The following is a 17,634-nucleotide window of genomic DNA, read 5'->3' on the forward strand; positions in this document are numbered from 1 at the left end:
GCAAATATTGTCCCAATGCTATCCATTTCAGCATTTCAGAATCAAGTATTGTATTTGCCTGAACTTTCTAAGGTTTCAATCCAGGGTACATAAATATACCTTCACTCTGTGGCTGTTGACAGGCTAAGGTGTAACCTGTCATCTCAGTGCGCAGGGTGACATGGAATCTGTCAACACCAACTAGTCTGCACTTTTGTGTGGCTGTCATTGTCTGCCAGGCTCCATTCTTGCCTCAGCTATGACATGGCAGCTCAGGAATGTGATTTTGATATGGTATTCAGTAAGTCAATGAGAGGAGAATGGGGGAGGGTGGCTGTACAGGCCATGTTTGGTTTCCCCTGACAGACCTGTCAGTTACAGACAAGCTCTGGTGCCACCTCAAGGTTAAGATTGTGGCTCCAGAGGTCATGGACCTGCTTCTGAGACCTTCTGCGTTCTTTGTCAATGTTCACAGCACGCTGGGTGGTTCAAAGAAGTTGCTTGCTGCTGAAATGATGGAAAAGGCCTTTTTGAGAAAAAGACTAATTCTGGAAGTAGTAACTCTCCACAAGATCCCTGCATTGGTCCTGTTGATGGCTTTAAAGTTTAACGTGTTACCTACCCAAATTTGGTGCACCAGTAAACATGACATTTGACAGTTTATCTTGACAAGTATGGTACTGTAAATGCATTTAAGTTCGCGTGGTTTTTATTTCGCGGTAGGCAGAAAATGGAGTGTTCGCAATGGTTTTAAGTTCGCGTTTGAAAAAATAGTAGCGCTACAGTCATAGGTGGGCAAAAAACATAAGACCACCGCGAACATTTCTGCATTTACAGTACATTACCACAATGACAGTTGATTGGCAGTAATGTAGTTAGTGGTGTGACTTTCCTAACACCACTCTAGAACTGTCTTCCATGCTACTCTCACTTACATATTCCACTTAGAGCACTTGTAGATGTATTTCCATTTGCCCTAGTCTAGACAATGACACTTGACCCTCTTAAGATCATTATCTCACCTGAGATAAGTGTACAGGTGTGTCTTGCTGTTATGGAAGGCAGTGGTCTTGAACTAGTCTCAATGTGCCTTGTTTTGGGTGTAGTATTGTGGCCTTTAGACTGTTAACGACAGAGACTTTTTAACTCTAAGAAATAATTTGCCATTCAATATTAATCCTCTTTTGCATCCAAGCAATATTTTCACCTTCTGCATTTGAACTTTTAAAGTGTCTATAAGATAACCCCCTTTCTTCCTTACTGAGCGCTTATTCTACTGTTGGTCCATTTCCTTGGTTCTCTCTAACACTGCCCCTTTGTTTGGTTATGATAAGTGGTCTCCAGATGAGAAGTGTACTTAGGAGTAGTGACAGGCTGTCAATCATGTGTCTTGATGAGACTATGTGGCACCTGCCAGCACCAGAGTGGACATGGTTCTGTATGGCCTTCAGTCTGACCTTCCCTACCTGAGATGATAGGGTTGAATTGTCCTGTCAATATGGGTTACACTTTAGGATACTGTAAACCACTTTGATATAGCGGTAGGAAAATATAGCGGCTGGGGGAAAATGGAGAAGGTCACATTACTGTCTCAAATGTTAGTGATGAAATATTAGCGATGATGAAATTTTAGCTGTTGACTAGTGGCCGTTAAATCAGCTAAAATTAAGTTACAGTTAACAAATCAAGAATTACAGTAGATCAGGGCCAAGCCTTTCCCTCTGCCTATGATTTACCTAGTGCTGGAAGCTGTCAGCATGGCCATAGACAGTATACACATTACGCTGTTATAAAAAGGGGAAGATTCTTTTCTAGCCTGCCAATATCAACTTTGCAATCACCTGTATAGGACACTTTACATGATCTACTAGTAACTAATGATAAACAATGTTTTAAACCTTAAGAAAATCACATTGAGGTGTATATTTTAAACATTTCCATATCTGATTCAGCTTTAACCCGTGTGTTTCTCGTCCTGTAGGTTATGTCCAGCGTTAAAGATAATTTTTGACCACGGTTTGCGCCAGCCATCTATCCTGGGGAGGACCTGCCACCCCTGGTTATTCATCGAGGAGGTATGTCAGTCTTTTCTTCTGACCTGCGCATTGTTGGAATACTTAAGTTCAAACTGTCAGCTCCTGCCCTTATACCGCTGAGTACCTGCATTTTGTGCTCCGTTCATCTTTCATCAGCAGCTGAGTCAAAACAATCTATTGCTGGTTACAACTCTACTGTAAGGAAGGGGGAGGATCAACATTATGTTTTGTGACATTTCAGTGTTTATATAATTCAGGACCCAGAACAGAAGGCCAGCGTTGCTGTCCGCAAGTCAGGCTCTACCATACTAGCTGCTGAGTGATGCTTTTGAAGGTGTTTAACACAGCGTCTCTCTTTGATATGGACTGTTGGGAAGGAATTCATGGCAGTTTTAGTGCACACATCCATGCATACCTCACTGTACAGTCACTAAGGGATGGGAGTGGTGAACACTGAAGATAGAATGAAAGAAAGAAAGAAAGAAAGAAAGGTAAAACAAGTGTGGATAGATAAGAAAAAGAAGTATGTTAATCTAGAAATGAAGTGGTTTATTTTGTACAGCAAATCACAAACCCAGGACTCCACATAATTTGACAAGACTGTCTCCTGACTCTGAAGTGGCGAGACTACTGTTTCTGCAGGTGGTGCTGAGTAGGAGGGTGGGGAGTGGGGTGGCACACTGCCCAGGGGGTTGTCAGCAACTACAGAAAAATGTCCAAGTTTGTCAACAAGACCAAGCTGAGTGGGCCCTACACTGCTGTGAGCCGGAAGTTTGGTGCTGCACCTGGATATTGGGTTTAAAGAATATGAGGAATAGAAATATGGCATAAGTCAAGTTCAACTCTACCTCAATACAGGAGGAAGTGTTGTACTGTTAATGCTGCTGTATGAAAAAGCTGAATGTCGGTTCATATCAGGTGGAACATGGTAACGTAGTCTGATTGCAAGGTTGAATTCCAGTTTTAAGTTAGTATGTTCCTTAGTAGGTTGATGGGGATGAATTTTTGGTGAACTTGTTTGGAGGCTGTGTCTTCATGACCAGACTAAGCTGCTTATGCAGCAGTCATCTTATCTTTTGCCTGACTGTTGAATATCATATATTCCATCATATAAACCAAAATTTAGTATGAAGTAAGTTTGGGAGTAAATGGAGAAAGACCTTGGATAGGCCCTTTAAGTATCTGAAGAGTCAGAATTGTTCCTTCTTAAAGTATGTTCTAATGGTTGGAGAATGTTGAAAACTCATATGTAAACAAACCACACAGTGGCGCAGGTATCCACTACTGTCAGTCCCTCCCAGCCTCTGCCACTTTAGAAGTACTGTAAATGCATTTAAGTTCGTGTGGTTTTTATTTAGCGCTGAGGCGAAAATGGAGTCAGTGTTTGCGAAGGTTTTAAGTTCGTGGTAGCGCTATAGTCACATACTGCTACAGTATTGGACAGAAATGTTCGCGGTGGTTTTAAGTTCGCGGTGAAACGGTCGCCGCGAAAACCGCGAACATAAAACCATAGCGAACATTTCTGCATTTACAGTTTATCTGCAGCTCCCTGTCTAACAAAGCTGCCCTGTCAGCCTGGCTCCCCCCTGTCAGTCATACCTATTAACCTGCTCTCAACCTGTCCTCACCTGGCTTGTTTGCACCATCCATGTGGAACCGAGCTGCCTCCCAGCATAAGCACTCATGTTTGAAGAATCAATTTATGCCCAAAAGGGGCAGTTGTGTGTGTGTGTTTTGGTTTAGCCTCTCCACCTAGCATAAGCCTTCCTTTTGTGCTGGCTTTTTGCATAAGTGAGACCTCAGGCACTAAGTCAACAGGAGGAGACTCGCTGAAGAATGATGGACAGGTCAACTCATAAATTATACAGATGTGCCAGTGGTGAACTCATCACTCAGCACCCAAGGCCCCAAATATTTATTGAAAACACCACATGTACACATGTAATACCACTTGCCTGAAGTGTTGATAGACATGATATGTAAACTCAGGTGGTGGTCTCTATGGAGTGTCCTCTGATTGACATACTGATGCTGTGGATTTTGAGAGCCAAGCATCTTTTCTTTCCGTCTCTTTAAATGTCTTCTTTGGCACTGCAAACTGGAAGTGTCAGCACCAAATACAAGGAAAAGTATTTCATCCCTAGCTTGTTCTCATTGGTTCGTGTCACTGTGACTTTCTCTGCTCAAAGAATTTTGTTAAGAGGTACTATTATCAATACTGCTCCATTGAAGTACTGTACAATATCCTACACATACCATTCGCATCAGAATTTGTCAGTACATAAGATAAGAATATGAAACTTATGTCAGCTAAGAGATTAGGTGACAGATGCCATCACCACATGCAAGAATTGATAAATTAGTTTAAAGTATCTTGGCAATACAACAACAGATATTGGTCAACAAATCCTGTAAGCCATCCAGTTCATTAAGTTCAAAGGGTTTCACTCTATCTACCGTGTGTACACTTTGCTTTAGCTGTAGTATACCTATAGAAAACACAGACAAGTTATAGAATGTCACCATTGTTCCCTGCAGGCTGCACAGAGAGAGGTGGAGAAGGACTTTGACTCGGTGTACTCTCGACTGGTGCTGTGTAAAACATACAGGTGAGGGACATAACTCATCACACTACAGACACTGCTGATACTGAATCTATGTATCCTACACAGGGAAGACTTCCGTTGCAGGGCTTGATATTCCTTTTTGGAAATAGGTGCACTGGCACACCCAACCAAATGTTGAATGTCAGCAAAACATAAGTTTGACGCTACTGCCTCTCTGAAGAACTTCAATCTGTAATTCTATCCAGATTTCAAATTTCAACCAAGCAATACATACTTTTTTTGATACTTACATTTCAAGAATATTCTGTATGCTAGTGTACAAGAGAACCGTTACCCTATATATTGAGTACAAACATATCTAGGTGCACCAGTGCACCCACAGTCAAAAATTAGGTGCACAGCTCCAATTTTGGGTGCACACAGGTGCACATGCACCCACTATTTCGAGCTGCGTTGGTAACCAATTTCCACATGAAACAACAGAAAGCTTACAGATACCGAATAGTTCTTGTTTCTATTTCTTGAGATAAAGACAAAGAGGTTAGACACCTCCACAAAACATTATCACATTATCTTGTGTCACAGTTACCATGGAAGTACATAGACAAACAGGAAGAAGGGTATTACATAACAAACTTAGTTGCTTGGAAACAAGTCATCAACAAATGGGCTGACAAGGACAGTTTCTTGTTTGCTGTTGGTCAGTGACGTTTTGTTTATGTGACTATCTCCTGTGTGACATACCAAGCTACAAGTCTGATATTTGAGATTTTAAAATGTTATTGTTGATTGATACCATCCCTTTGCAGGTAGTGGAAATATCACGAGTAAAAACATACTGATAGTGATAGGAGGCAAGTACATGTAAAATACAGAAACAGAAATATGATTTTCTTAAGCTCATTAGTTAAGAGTGGTTTTGAACCAGGGATTTTGCCTGAGGTAAAATCTGTGTACACGGCAAGCTACCATTACATCATATGCTGTACTACAATGTATGTTTGCCTAGTAGAGAAGATTTGACCTCACATATAACATTTCAAGAACGGAAGTTTAGCCAACATTGCCAACAACTTACCCATAGAGTTCAGTGCCAAGATTGACCTCCCACTGAGACCCAAACTCATTTTGGTGACAAAAGACTTGTTTCAACTTCAACTACAATTTCAGGGAAAATTTGTATTCCCACCGCCACACACTTGGTATGTGGGACATTGCGTCATTGCTCATGCATCTTGTTGTTGTGTGTAACATTCTAGTGTCTGTATTACCGGTAGTATAATTCTCTCTCAAATTACTCTGTAGACTCAAACAATATAAATCAACAAAACATTCCTAGTCAGTGCCAAGAATTTGTACTCATTTTTTGCCACCAATTCAATATCTGTCAGGTACATGTGTATGAAATTTTTGTATTGTGAAAAATCTGCAGTCTAGCATTTATTGATATGAAATTCTGCATGATTCTTACTATTATTCTTCCTTGTTACACTCCCGTGGGTGGTCCTGTGACCCCCCCCCTAATAACTCAGATTGCATATGATTTGGGCATTACATACACAAGGTATGATGGATTAGAAGGTTTAGTAGCTGATCAGTGCTCAGCTACTAAACCTTCTAGTCCATCACACCTCATGAGTTCCCTTGATTGGAATATGCCTCAGGAATGCCATGTTTGCAACTGTGGTCCACTTCAGTGCTAAGTATAGCAGACTCCTTTCAGTTGAGTAGTTGGTCTGCCATCAAGGTGATGAAATGGTCCACTGCCCCTCCATCCTCAGCTGCCCCTGAGCTAGTCAACCATCAACGCCTGCCCTATAACCTGTCACTCACCTGTCAGCAGACACGTCACGGGACCCTGATTCCAGTTGAACCTGCTATGCCCTTGCTGCTGTGAAGTGTACTTTACTAATGCCACTTTGACAGGGAGATTCTTTCATAGTACTACCCTGGGTCACGATTTCTGAGAAGAAAAGACAAGAGATATTATGACGGAAAAGCACTACCAGGTAGCAGGTGCAAATGATAATCAAGCAAACACACTCAGTGAATAGAATAGCTTTCTTCATGTACTTTGCAGCAACATCGAACACGTCTCTGTATGTATGATGTAGAACTAAAGGGCATGTATTGTTCTGTTTTGTGAAAACTACAACCTTTCTTTGGATCATGTCCCTCTTCCTGCTGATCTGCAGGAACCAGTTCATATGTGTCTATAGATAGATAGATAGATAGACATAGAGCCAATCTTGAGATCTCTAAAAAGGTTTCTCCAGATTCTGAGATTTTTTCAAAGCATCTCGAGAAGCAATGAAAAAATCTTGAGCTGCTTTGAAACCATCTTGAAAAAAACTTGAGACCTTTTCAAAGATCTCAAGATTGTCTCATAAAATCTCAAGATTGTCTCATAAAATCTCAAGATTGTCTCATAAAATCTTAAGATTCATCACAAAATCTTGAGATTTTCAGAATAAATCTTGAGATTTTGTTATTTTCAACGAAGCGTGAAGACCCCCGCTGGGGTTCATTATGATCCGTTGTGTATCAGACAAGTGTTTCACAAAAATATTGGATGTGTACCTTTAAGCTGTAAATGGTTGGAAGCATTAGTCCAAAGTGCTCTGCTCATTCCAATAATAATCTGATTGCTGTTAGTAATACATTGTCTATGTACAACCCTAGAGGATATTGCTAACCTTTTTAACTAATACCAAGGTTTCTATCATGCCAGCAACAAAGCCAAATAAACCCATCCTGGGATTTCCTCTGTAAATGGTTGGAAGCATTAATCCAAAGTACTCTGCTCATTCCAATGATAATCTGCTTGCTGTTAGTAATACAGTATGTACAACCTTAGAGGATATGGCTAACCTTTTTAACTAATACCAAGGTTTTTATCATGCCAGCAACAAAGCCAAATACACCCATCCTGGGATTTCCTGTGACAGCTGAGTTGTCCCTAGTTGTGGTGGATGAGATATTGATGCAGGAGCAGTGGCAGATCTTGTGTTCACTGGGGTGTGAACCCACCTTAAAAGTCAGCAACCTGACCCTGTGGATATTGCATACCTCAGAGACTTCTCAACACTGTGGGAAAATAGTAGAGGTGACTTTCCTTAATCATGTCGGCAGGAAGCAACCTTAAACTGTGTGGGAAACAAGGGGTAGAACACATGCATTGGGCGGAATGTAGGAACTATGTGGGCAGCTGAGTTTTCCCGGTCGCTTCCAACAAAAACACTTAAGTTTTCCAACTATGATAACAAGAAAAATCTGATAAAACCTGCTCCAGCTACAAGTACGTTTCCAAGATTTGTCAGTGATTAGTTAATATGACTGTTATTCTACACCACAGGTGCATTAGCACTAGGCATGACCAAATCATTATTATAGTAAATCTTTAACTTTTAGCCTTACTTCCTGTGAGCCTGGGAACGCGCTCATTGTTGAACATGTTGTAAATGTCAGTTTTTATCCCCTTCTGATCGTGTTGTTCTGTGGTTTCCTGTCTCCCATTGGAGAGTGACGACATGTCTGTCCCACCGCCCACAGGAACTCAGCCCTATCTCCTCATCATCGGGCTGCACAAACTCTACATTATGTCCTATAGATGTGGGGATAGCGGACGGAAAACGGGGCATATCATAAAACGGTCACGATCTTCCCCACCAACCTCTGCTTGGAGAGTACCATAGATACCCCAAAGTCTTGTTGCTGTGAACCCTCTTAATTGGACATAGATATTACCTGTGTGTTATGTGTTCTTAAGTTTGACTCTGTGAATCAAGCAATAGAGATGCTATTGCTTGATGTTGTCAGGGTCTTTGGGCTCTAAACTAAGCATACACATTGAGATCACCTCTTCTAATCCTTTTGGTTGACTTTTTGTGGCACAACATGCCAGTAATCTTGAAAATTCCTCTGTAAACCTATGGTTATTTATTGTTCCAAGACAAGTTTAACATAACCCTTCTCATGTTGTGAGATATTGACACTTAATAGAAAGTTTGGGTTTTGCACATGTATACATTTATCTCAAATCAACCCCCCCTACTTACAGGACCAGACATTTTGAATATCAACATGAACAAGAAAAATATACAACACTCTGAAGGACAGCATACTCATTACACCAAAAAGTGCCCCAAGTATATTTTGTTTTGATAAAAGAGCACTCCTCTAACCACTACATCTCCAAGCTTGCCTTGTCCGGTGGTGAAAGACTGTAAACAGAGACCTGTTGGTCCCAGTCTTCAGTAGAAACTACTTTAATATATATCTATTTCTGTGTATCTTCTCCCCTTTTTTTTTCTTCAGTAAAAAGATACAGACAGTTTGTGAAAGAAGCTTACCTTGACAACATAACGTGGTTTAAGAAATGATTAGTATTCTGGAAATGATTGCCACATCCTTTCTCTCAGCATTTTGTCTGACTTAAAGTAGATTATAGTCACTCCTCTGATGCATTAGAGCTTTAAGATTGTTTGTTTGAACCTTTGTTTATCAGATCGGCCTGCAGGTCACTTTTCATTGAGGACATGAAGGGGAAGGGTCAGGCAAAATATATAACAAAGATACAGTTTACATGATTTGAAGTCCTAGTTAAGCTATACACATAATATTACACATACATGGTACAAAATTCATAACAGTGAGAGCTGGTATATGGTTCGTTGTGGCCATATCTGATTCCTATTACTTTAAAAGTCTCTTAAAGGAAGCCATAAGATGATCCGCCAGGTCTTCTTCTGAGAAACTATGATATATAAAGATAGGATGCCGCGGCCTGTGTCCCAGAAACTATAGTAAACATTCCACTCCTGCTGTCTGGCCTTGTGTCTGGCCATGTAGTGGTGGCATCTTCATGTGTTTTGATATCAGTGCTGAGGCCATTGTTATCATTCCACACAGAGATACCTTAATCCAAACATTCAGGAGTCAGAATTGACTCTTCCCTCTACTTTGTCTATCTGTTATGAAAGGATCTTTGCTCCTTGCAATTGTACTCCTTGCCTTGCTGGATTTTATCTATTTCCTTTTATTTCCCATCAGACGGGTACAGTTGGTCCTGGATACCACTTTTGTCCAATAGTCGCTCTAAAGTCTACATGTAGCTGCAGTCTCCCACTGTATACACCGCACATTGTTTGATTACAGCTAACCGATTGATAAGAAAATCTGGGCAAATCTCATGAGTCTCCTTAAGTCTTTCGAGATTTTCCTATAGATTAAGCTAATCCCGTGCAAAAGCAAATATGAATTAAGATTTTCTTTTCAAACTAGGTGCTCAGACCCATCCTGCAATGGTATACATCGCTGACAAGAATTACTGATGTTAAAAGTTTTAGCTGGTGTTTGTAGTTGTTTAAAAAAAATCAATCCAATTCTGATGTTGTCAAACTCTGCTACAAGGCCAGGGTGTCTGTTCAACATGTAGCTGCCCATCCCCACATAGCAACGATTCCTCAGGTTTAGGTGCCCATCATCAGGAGAAGGAAAATAAATGGTACTTAGATAAAGTGGAGGATTCCAGACATACTGTTCCAGATGAGATGTGGGGCAGGACATTCCTTGTCCACACAGATAGAACATACACAATATTATGGCACAAGTGATCTTATGGAGGCTGGGGCTAGGCTCTACCATCCTCTGCGGGTCGCTGGGAAAATAGTAGAAATTGGCCAAAATAGAGTCAATTGTATGAAGAGAGTCAGCTATGGAGATAGGGTAATATTGCAACGGCTGCGAATGTTACCCTCCATGGCCAAAGTCCCCCGGCAAATGTTCTCCCTATAGCAGGCGTGGTTAGTCTGGTAGAGACTAGCTGGGGCAGGCAAGGCCAATAAACTGGTTTAAAAGTGGGTCACAAGTTGCAATCAACGAGATCCAGTACTAAACATTCATATGAAACATTACCCTTGCAAGTATGTTTCTATCCAAGATATGACACCTGCAAAGGAACATCACTTTGATAACGAGACAGTAATATTTCTCAACTTTTCTAACTAGTGTATGATATTTCGGTACTGCAGGTTGGATGAAGATGGGAAGGTGTTGACACCAGAGGAGCTTCTCTACAGGGTAAGTTCTTGTTACTGATGTGAAGGAGGTCGGTGACCTCCAACAGGAGTAAGGGGGGTCTGTGTAATACTATTATTTATGTCTCTGTTTTTATTTTTTGTTTACCTGCTGGCACCTGTCAACATTGGTCCATACATGTAGTTTGATTAGTCTAGCCCCTCCTGTCTCAAAGTATTCACAATCAGATTTTTCTGCACATATGAATATTAACTTTTGTACAGGTCAGCCATCACTACTGCCTTGTCTGACTTGCAGAATTGGTATCTACCCACAGTAGTAAGTCTTAAAAGGTGATCAGAATTGTATGATATACACTCTAATATGATGTTATACATCTCCATCGCAGGCCGTGCAGTCTGTGAACATGACCCACGACACAGCACATGCCTGTATGGATGTGAAGGTATCCTCTATGTTGTCACCTCCCGCAAAGATACCAACCATAAAACAACACATTAACGATAACATCGTCATCAACTTACGACTCACATACACAATGCCTTCATCACGCCTTACCATAGACAAAATACATTTGTTGGCTAGAGATAATAAAGGCCCCATCATCTTGTAACATGTAGTTGTTTTGCTTGCTTGCTTGTTTGTTTGAGTTGTAGTGGAGTTTCTAACTGAGTACATCGAATTTGATGACATGTTGAATGTTTCTCCCCACTAATTACATCATGTCAATTGTCTTGTCCTGCTTCACCAGTTTAGATCATGGATCTGCTATGGACTGAAGTAAGTAGATGTAGAATTAGTACCACTGCTTGCTATAGACCTTTCTCACGAGGCGGCCATGATAGAATGAAAACGAGGCCCTTGTGGCAAAGATTAGACCGATCCTAACTGTCAATCACAATTACCAGTTTAGCCAATGATTACCTGATAATTAGAGAATCGACCAATGAGGAGGTGGCTGCATGACCGTCAAATATTTGCATTTCTATGTTTTTATTTTGCATTTCTATGTTCTGACAGAGGAGGGCGGAGACTATGGGATCGGTCAACGAATTGTACATTACATTAGTTGTAATATTGATACTTGAATATCATATTTGAAAACTTAATGTGATTTAGGAAGAAAACTAAATCTGTACATTATTTTTGCTTCTTTGCCTCATTGGCCTCGTCTTCATTCTATCATGTCCGCCGCGTGAGAAAGGTGTATGTATAGGCTTGCACTGCTGATGATCTGTTTTGTAGTCTACATTTTGAGAAAAGAAATATGATGTTAAGCAGGTCTTGGTTTGAATCCCTGCTAATGCCATCCTCATTAACACTACAAGTACATGTAGATATTTGCATGATATGTTGTGTCCAATACATTATCAAGAATGTTTGACCTACCCATTGATTGTAACCCTGTGTATATTTATATCATCCATTGTGCTATATATCCCAGTTATAGGATGCAATACTAGTACTCATCTCACTCAATGGCAGAGTCAATGCAATGCAATCAATCAATGTCGTCTTTCTTAGGCCACACCAATTTAATTTCTTGGTTAACGGATTTTTCTTTTCAATCTTAGCAAAAAAAATCATGAAAACAGAAGGCTGGGGTGAAAACTTGCACCTTACTCTGTTCACTCCCTGAAACTGTGTGCACCAAAGTAAAAACGTTCCTCTGAGATTCTGTTTTCCAATCTATAAACATTTGAAAAAAAAAAAAAATTTTTCCGTTAGGCCACAGCAATTTAATTTCTTGGTTAACGGATTTTTATTTTCCAAAAAAAAAATTTAGAAAAGCCTTCTGTTTTCATGATTTTTTTATTTCTTATTTTTTTGGGGGGGAAAATAAAAGTCCGTTAACCAAGAAATTGAATTGGTGTGGCCTTAACCAAGAAAATGAATTAATAAATTGGTGTGGCCTAACAGAAAATTTACAATGTCTATAACCATAGTACAATGTATGACATAACTGTTAAGGCACCCTATTGCATTACTGCTGTCCTCCCAGTACAATTCTCCTGCCAAGAATCTCACAGAGATTTTTTCTTCTTGAGCTTTGAACTCTCCATGATGCCCTGTTAGTAAGTCCCTGTATTTGTACACCAAAAATAATTACTCAAGCAACTGGATAAGATTTTGAAACAGTCAGACGTTTCAGATAGTATCGATCCGCTATCTTTCGTCAGTGACTAAAGAAGGATCTGGCTGTATAACTAGGTTTTATACCAAAACTCTGAATAGATATGTTAATGAAGGGAAGACAATTTTCAGATGGTTCAATAGGATAGTAAGTTAAGATAAGGTTGCATGCTAATGAATGAATTAGCTCCTGTTGTTTTTGGAGCTAAATGTTTTTCTTGGGGGGGGGGGGAGCGGGGGAGTGCGTTGTCCCAGTTCTACTTCTACCAGATCCTTCTTTAGTCAATGATGAAAGACAGCGGATGCTATCTGAAACGTCTGACTGTTTCAAAATCTTATCCAGTTGCTTGAGTAATTATTTTTGGCGTATCTTATTACCTGGATGTCTAACCTTCATCAACATATCCCTATGTTTGTGCCTACCCAGTGAGCAGGTGCTGCACCTGTGGCTGGAGGCGCTGTGCTCCTGCGACCCTGCTGTGGAGAAGTGGTACCACAGCTGGTCCTTCCTGCGCAGCCCTGGATGGGTGCAGATCAAGTGTGAACTCAGGTCAGTACCTTTAACCTGCCTTGAACCTTGAACCTTGAAAGAGGACATCTGTGATGTCATCTCGGGAGACAATGAGTCCTTCTGCACCACTCAGTCCAGTCTTCCATTAGCGATCTCAGCTCTGTTGTTGAAATGTCACTGAGCCCAGCATCCCTTTTTAGATTGTCAATGAGGGTTGTACGTCTCCTGCCCCTTTTCCTCCTTCCCTCCGTTGGCTCCCAGAGGATAAGCTGGCTGGCTGTCAGCTCGGTATGCCGGACACAGTGTCCAGCTAGTGCCATCCTTCGGCGCCTTATCTTATTATCGGAACCTGCCTGGAGTTGTGAAAAGGTTGGAGCACCTAAAAACCGGAAGGTTGTGACATTTTGAGCAATATCCCTTTGTCATTGAACAATATGGTCATCATTTTCTGCCGGGACAAAGGGGACTTTTCTTTCCTTCAACATGGAAGAATACTGAATTATCATGACTACAGCTATCTTCATACTCGTAGAGGTGATGATGGTATTGGAGCAGATCAAACTTCTTCTTGTCCAATCCCTCCCACACACCCCAAAAAATACACTAAGTTCAGAGTCCACTGGTTAACGTTTGGTCATGACTGACAGCTTCAGTGTTGATTTTTACACAACCACCACAAATGATTATTTCACTTTCCACTTTGGCTTGTTGAGGCAATACCCTCTCCAGGATGCAAGCCACAAAGGAGGCTGACGACAATACAAACTGAAGCATACAAACTGCATTGTTGATGATCCCTGTTTTGTACCCGATCACTAGCTTTGTGCCAGTATTGGCCCAAATCGCCAACACAAGTGTCTGGTTATCAGACACAAATATCACCGTAGTATCATAAAACCCTGTTGGTCACAAGTCACAACCATGCCACTTTTGGGGAAACTTCACCATGGTCAGGTGATTATTCCTTTGGTGAAGTACTCAACAGAATCTGACCAAGAATGCCTGTGCCATTTAAAAGGCATGTTTTCAGTTCTTCCCAGTCTGGATATCTTTAACCCAATCATGTCCGGACAACCTTTGAAGCACTTCCAAAGGAATGTTTACTTGATGAGGGGTAGTCATCGGAACTATGAAGACCGCTGGGGCAAAACCAACAGTCCTCATGTCCATTGCACTGAGCGCATGATAAAACATTTTCTGTTGTCGAGATGTCGTGAAATTCAGGAGCTGTAGAAACCATTGTTGATGATCCCAGTTTAAACCTACTTGCATATTGTGTTTTAACTTGAGAAATTCTATTCTATAGTTCATGCTCTATATATGCATTCTGCCTTAAAAAGGTTCTAAAGACTTTTTAGAAACCTAAGCCTCGAATTTCCGGTCTCAAAAATGCATTTAGTCAGTTTATCTCTGAACCGTGCCTGTGACACAGAAAAACAACACTATCACAGCAATCAAAAGTTCAATGACTTGTTGAATCCTTGTTTTCTCGGCTCGTTGTATTGACTCGACATAATCCCCCCTGATGATCCTTTCTTGGTGTAATCACAACCAGCAAGCTCACGTATTGTGTTCGGACAGTTCCTCACACCATGTCTTAGTCACGGTGTGTTAGTGAGATGGCCTGTCTTTGTCCCTCTGAACTTTAAGAAGCCAAAAGCAAGAGAAGGAAAGAGCATCTAAATTACTAGCTTGAAGGCTGCACAGTAGCTGACCTAATTCTTCTGCCTCCCCACCTGGCAATAATGGGGGCCTTTGCTAATCCATTTCAAGTGCCTTACATCTTTAAGACGGCTTAGCTGTCAACATCTTTGGGGCTTGCATCCACTTAAGTGTCCTGAAAGGAAAAGTCCACAAACAAAGAAATGCTGAGATTGCTTTCCAGTGAAGCTTGCAGGTTTTCTGTCTCAAGTGCAGTCACCTGCTACTGGATTTAAATGCTGAGAACATTCTAGGTTTGGATTTGCCTTGCTTTCAGGGTCAACGGATTCCAGAAAAGCTCCAACTGAAACATTTCGTTATCTAGGTCTTCTCAGGCAGGATGGGTTGGGAAAAGCCCTGTGTTCAGACATGTCAGATGCCTGTCATGTTCCAGTCAGCAGGGCTCGAAATTCATTTTTGGAAATAGGTGCACTGGTGCACCCAACCAAAAAAAATAGGTGCACAGAAAGAATATTGGGTGCACCACATAGAATAAAAGTTGAATGTCAGCAAAACATAATTACGAAGCTTAACGCTCTTTAAGTACTTCAATCTGTAATTCTATAGCTAACCTTAAAATTTCAAACAAGTGATTCACAAATTAAGTACAACAAAATGTTATGTTGCTATTTCTGATACTTACATTTCAAGAATATTCTGTATGCTTAGTGTACAATGGTACCTTTGCCCTATAGCCTACAAAAATATCTAGGTGCACCAGTGCACCCACAGTCAAAAATTAGGTGCACAGCTCCAATTTTGGGTGCACACCGGTGCACAAAAAAAGTCATGCACCCACTATTTCGAGCCCTGAGTCACCAACCCACTGCCTCATCAGTCCAGTGCATGTTGTGTCAATAAAGATTGTCATTTGTTTACCGTAAACTTAGCTGTAAACTTTTCCCTTTGCTTGTTGATTTTATGGAGTTCAAGGAGGAGATTTATCGTTTCATGGACAGAATATCTTACACCCCTTTCCACTTGAGGCTGCAACCAAGCAGCGAAACATTTCACAGGTTGCTCAACAAATTTCACAGATAAAGAACAACTTTTTTTTTAAATGTTTTGTTGTCTTTTAAATTATACTTGAACAGTGTGCAACATATTTCAACTAGGGGGCCAAAAGCTATACCACTTACTCTCTGTCCAAAGAGCTATCTGCCACTCAAAAGTTAGGACCATAGCATGTCCAGAACACGAGATATCAAAACAGGAAGTTCCACTGCAGTACCGTAACAAGCAGGTAGGGGACCCAAAATCTAATCATTTCCACGTCTCATCAAGATCTACCCACCTACCAAATATCAAGACAATCCATCCAAGCCTTCTCGAGTTATGCTGGTCGTTACACACAAACGCTACCCTATGCATAACCTTCTCGGCGAAGGTAATTATATACTCAAGGGTCACACAAATCCAACTTTGGTCACTTGATGGTCGCTCAGCAATCACTGTCTAGTGGAAAGGGGGACTGATGAAGATGACACTGACTCGATGTGTTACAAATTTGCTGAGTCATATTGGGCATTTGGGTCAGCAGGAACGGTCCCCCGAAAGTGCGAAATGGAACGAAATGGAACGAAATGGAACGAAATGGAACGAAATGGAACGAAATGGAACGAAATGGAACGAAATGGAACGAAATGGAACGAAATGGAACGAAATGGAACGAAATGGAACGAACTAAAACATATGTAACATTATGAAATGAAATACCAGTAGATAGCGAAATATAAGGAACGTTGTAACATTCACAGTAGACGGGAACAGGAAGCAAATACATAATATAACGTGTTTTACTTCTTGAATCTATTTGATAAAATTAAATATAACGTTTTTGCCGCGTTTGTGTGGCTAGATTCTTCCCTCAAAATGGGAGCGCCGCGTGCAAAGAGCTCGGCCGCTCTTCCTTGATTTTACCAACTACCTGCAAATGAACTGCTGCAAATAACCGGGAAAACAAGCAAACGGAATTGAGTATCGAAGTAAAGGCTAAATTATACAGAAGTTGGTGGTAACATTGCATCTCATAATTATAATTCACCAAGAGGGCATGAGGCAAGCGTAACTTCATTATTTATACAGCGTGTTTGCGTGTTGTGAACTGTGAAGCCATGTCCTGCTCGTTCACACCCTCCCTTTGTTTTGTCGTGAACAAGGAAGCAGAAATGTATCCAGCGGTAGTTCTCAGTCTACGTCCGTGATTGAATGGAGTGTGAAATGTCACATTGGTGACACAGCGCAGAGCTGCATTTGCATATCATTAACGGAGGGGTCCATTCTCCGACAGACGACCAGCCGAACAATTGGTTGTATAAAAATCGTTGTTGCGGAGATATGCATAAGCTACGTACTAGTTATGGACTAAAACCGTATATAAATAAAACTTGGAAGTCGGAGTTTGATTCAACCTGTCGGTAGCACGCCCACGTGCACAGTTCTGATGCGCTGGCAACATTGGCGGTTCATTTGCAAGCGGGGCTCTATTTGCAACACACAAACACGCTGTATAAATAATAAAATTATGCTTGCCTCATGCCCTCTTGGTGAATTATGAGATGCAATGTTACCACGAACCTCTGTATAATCTAGTCCTTACTTCGATACTCCGTTTGCTTGTTTTCCCTGCTATTTTCAGCAGTTCATTTGCAGATAGTTGATAAACACA

The 17,634-nt window shown here is 41.0% G+C and overlaps 1 protein-coding gene across 9 annotated transcripts in view; it reads left to right on the forward strand.

Moving 5' to 3' along the window:
- Positions 1–17,634, forward strand: part of LOC136440372 (small G protein signaling modulator 3 homolog) — a 44,476-nt gene that overhangs the window by 20,752 nt on the left and 6,090 nt on the right. For 8 of the 9 annotated variants that reach the window (XR_010756660.1, XR_010756661.1, XR_010756663.1 and 5 more), the window contains 6 exons: positions 1,961–2,054; positions 4,554–4,624; positions 10,615–10,663; positions 11,010–11,066; positions 11,373–11,401; positions 13,182–13,304. Coding sequence is in view for 5 of the 9 variants with exons in the window: in XM_066436387.1 (XP_066292484.1) it covers positions 1,961–2,054; positions 4,554–4,624; positions 10,615–10,663; positions 11,010–11,066; positions 11,373–11,401; positions 13,182–13,304 (423 nt within the window). In the remaining 4 variants the exon portion in view is untranslated. Of the gene's footprint in view, positions 1–1,960; positions 2,055–4,553; positions 4,625–10,614; positions 10,664–11,009; positions 11,067–11,372; positions 11,402–13,181; positions 13,305–17,634 lie in introns of those variants that run through there. The other variant, XM_066436391.1, reaches the window with a different exon arrangement.

Source organism: Branchiostoma lanceolatum, chromosome 8, assembly GCF_035083965.1.
Source record: "Branchiostoma lanceolatum isolate klBraLanc5 chromosome 8, klBraLanc5.hap2, whole genome shotgun sequence".
Lineage (NCBI taxonomy): Eukaryota > Metazoa > Chordata > Leptocardii > Amphioxiformes > Branchiostomatidae > Branchiostoma > Branchiostoma lanceolatum.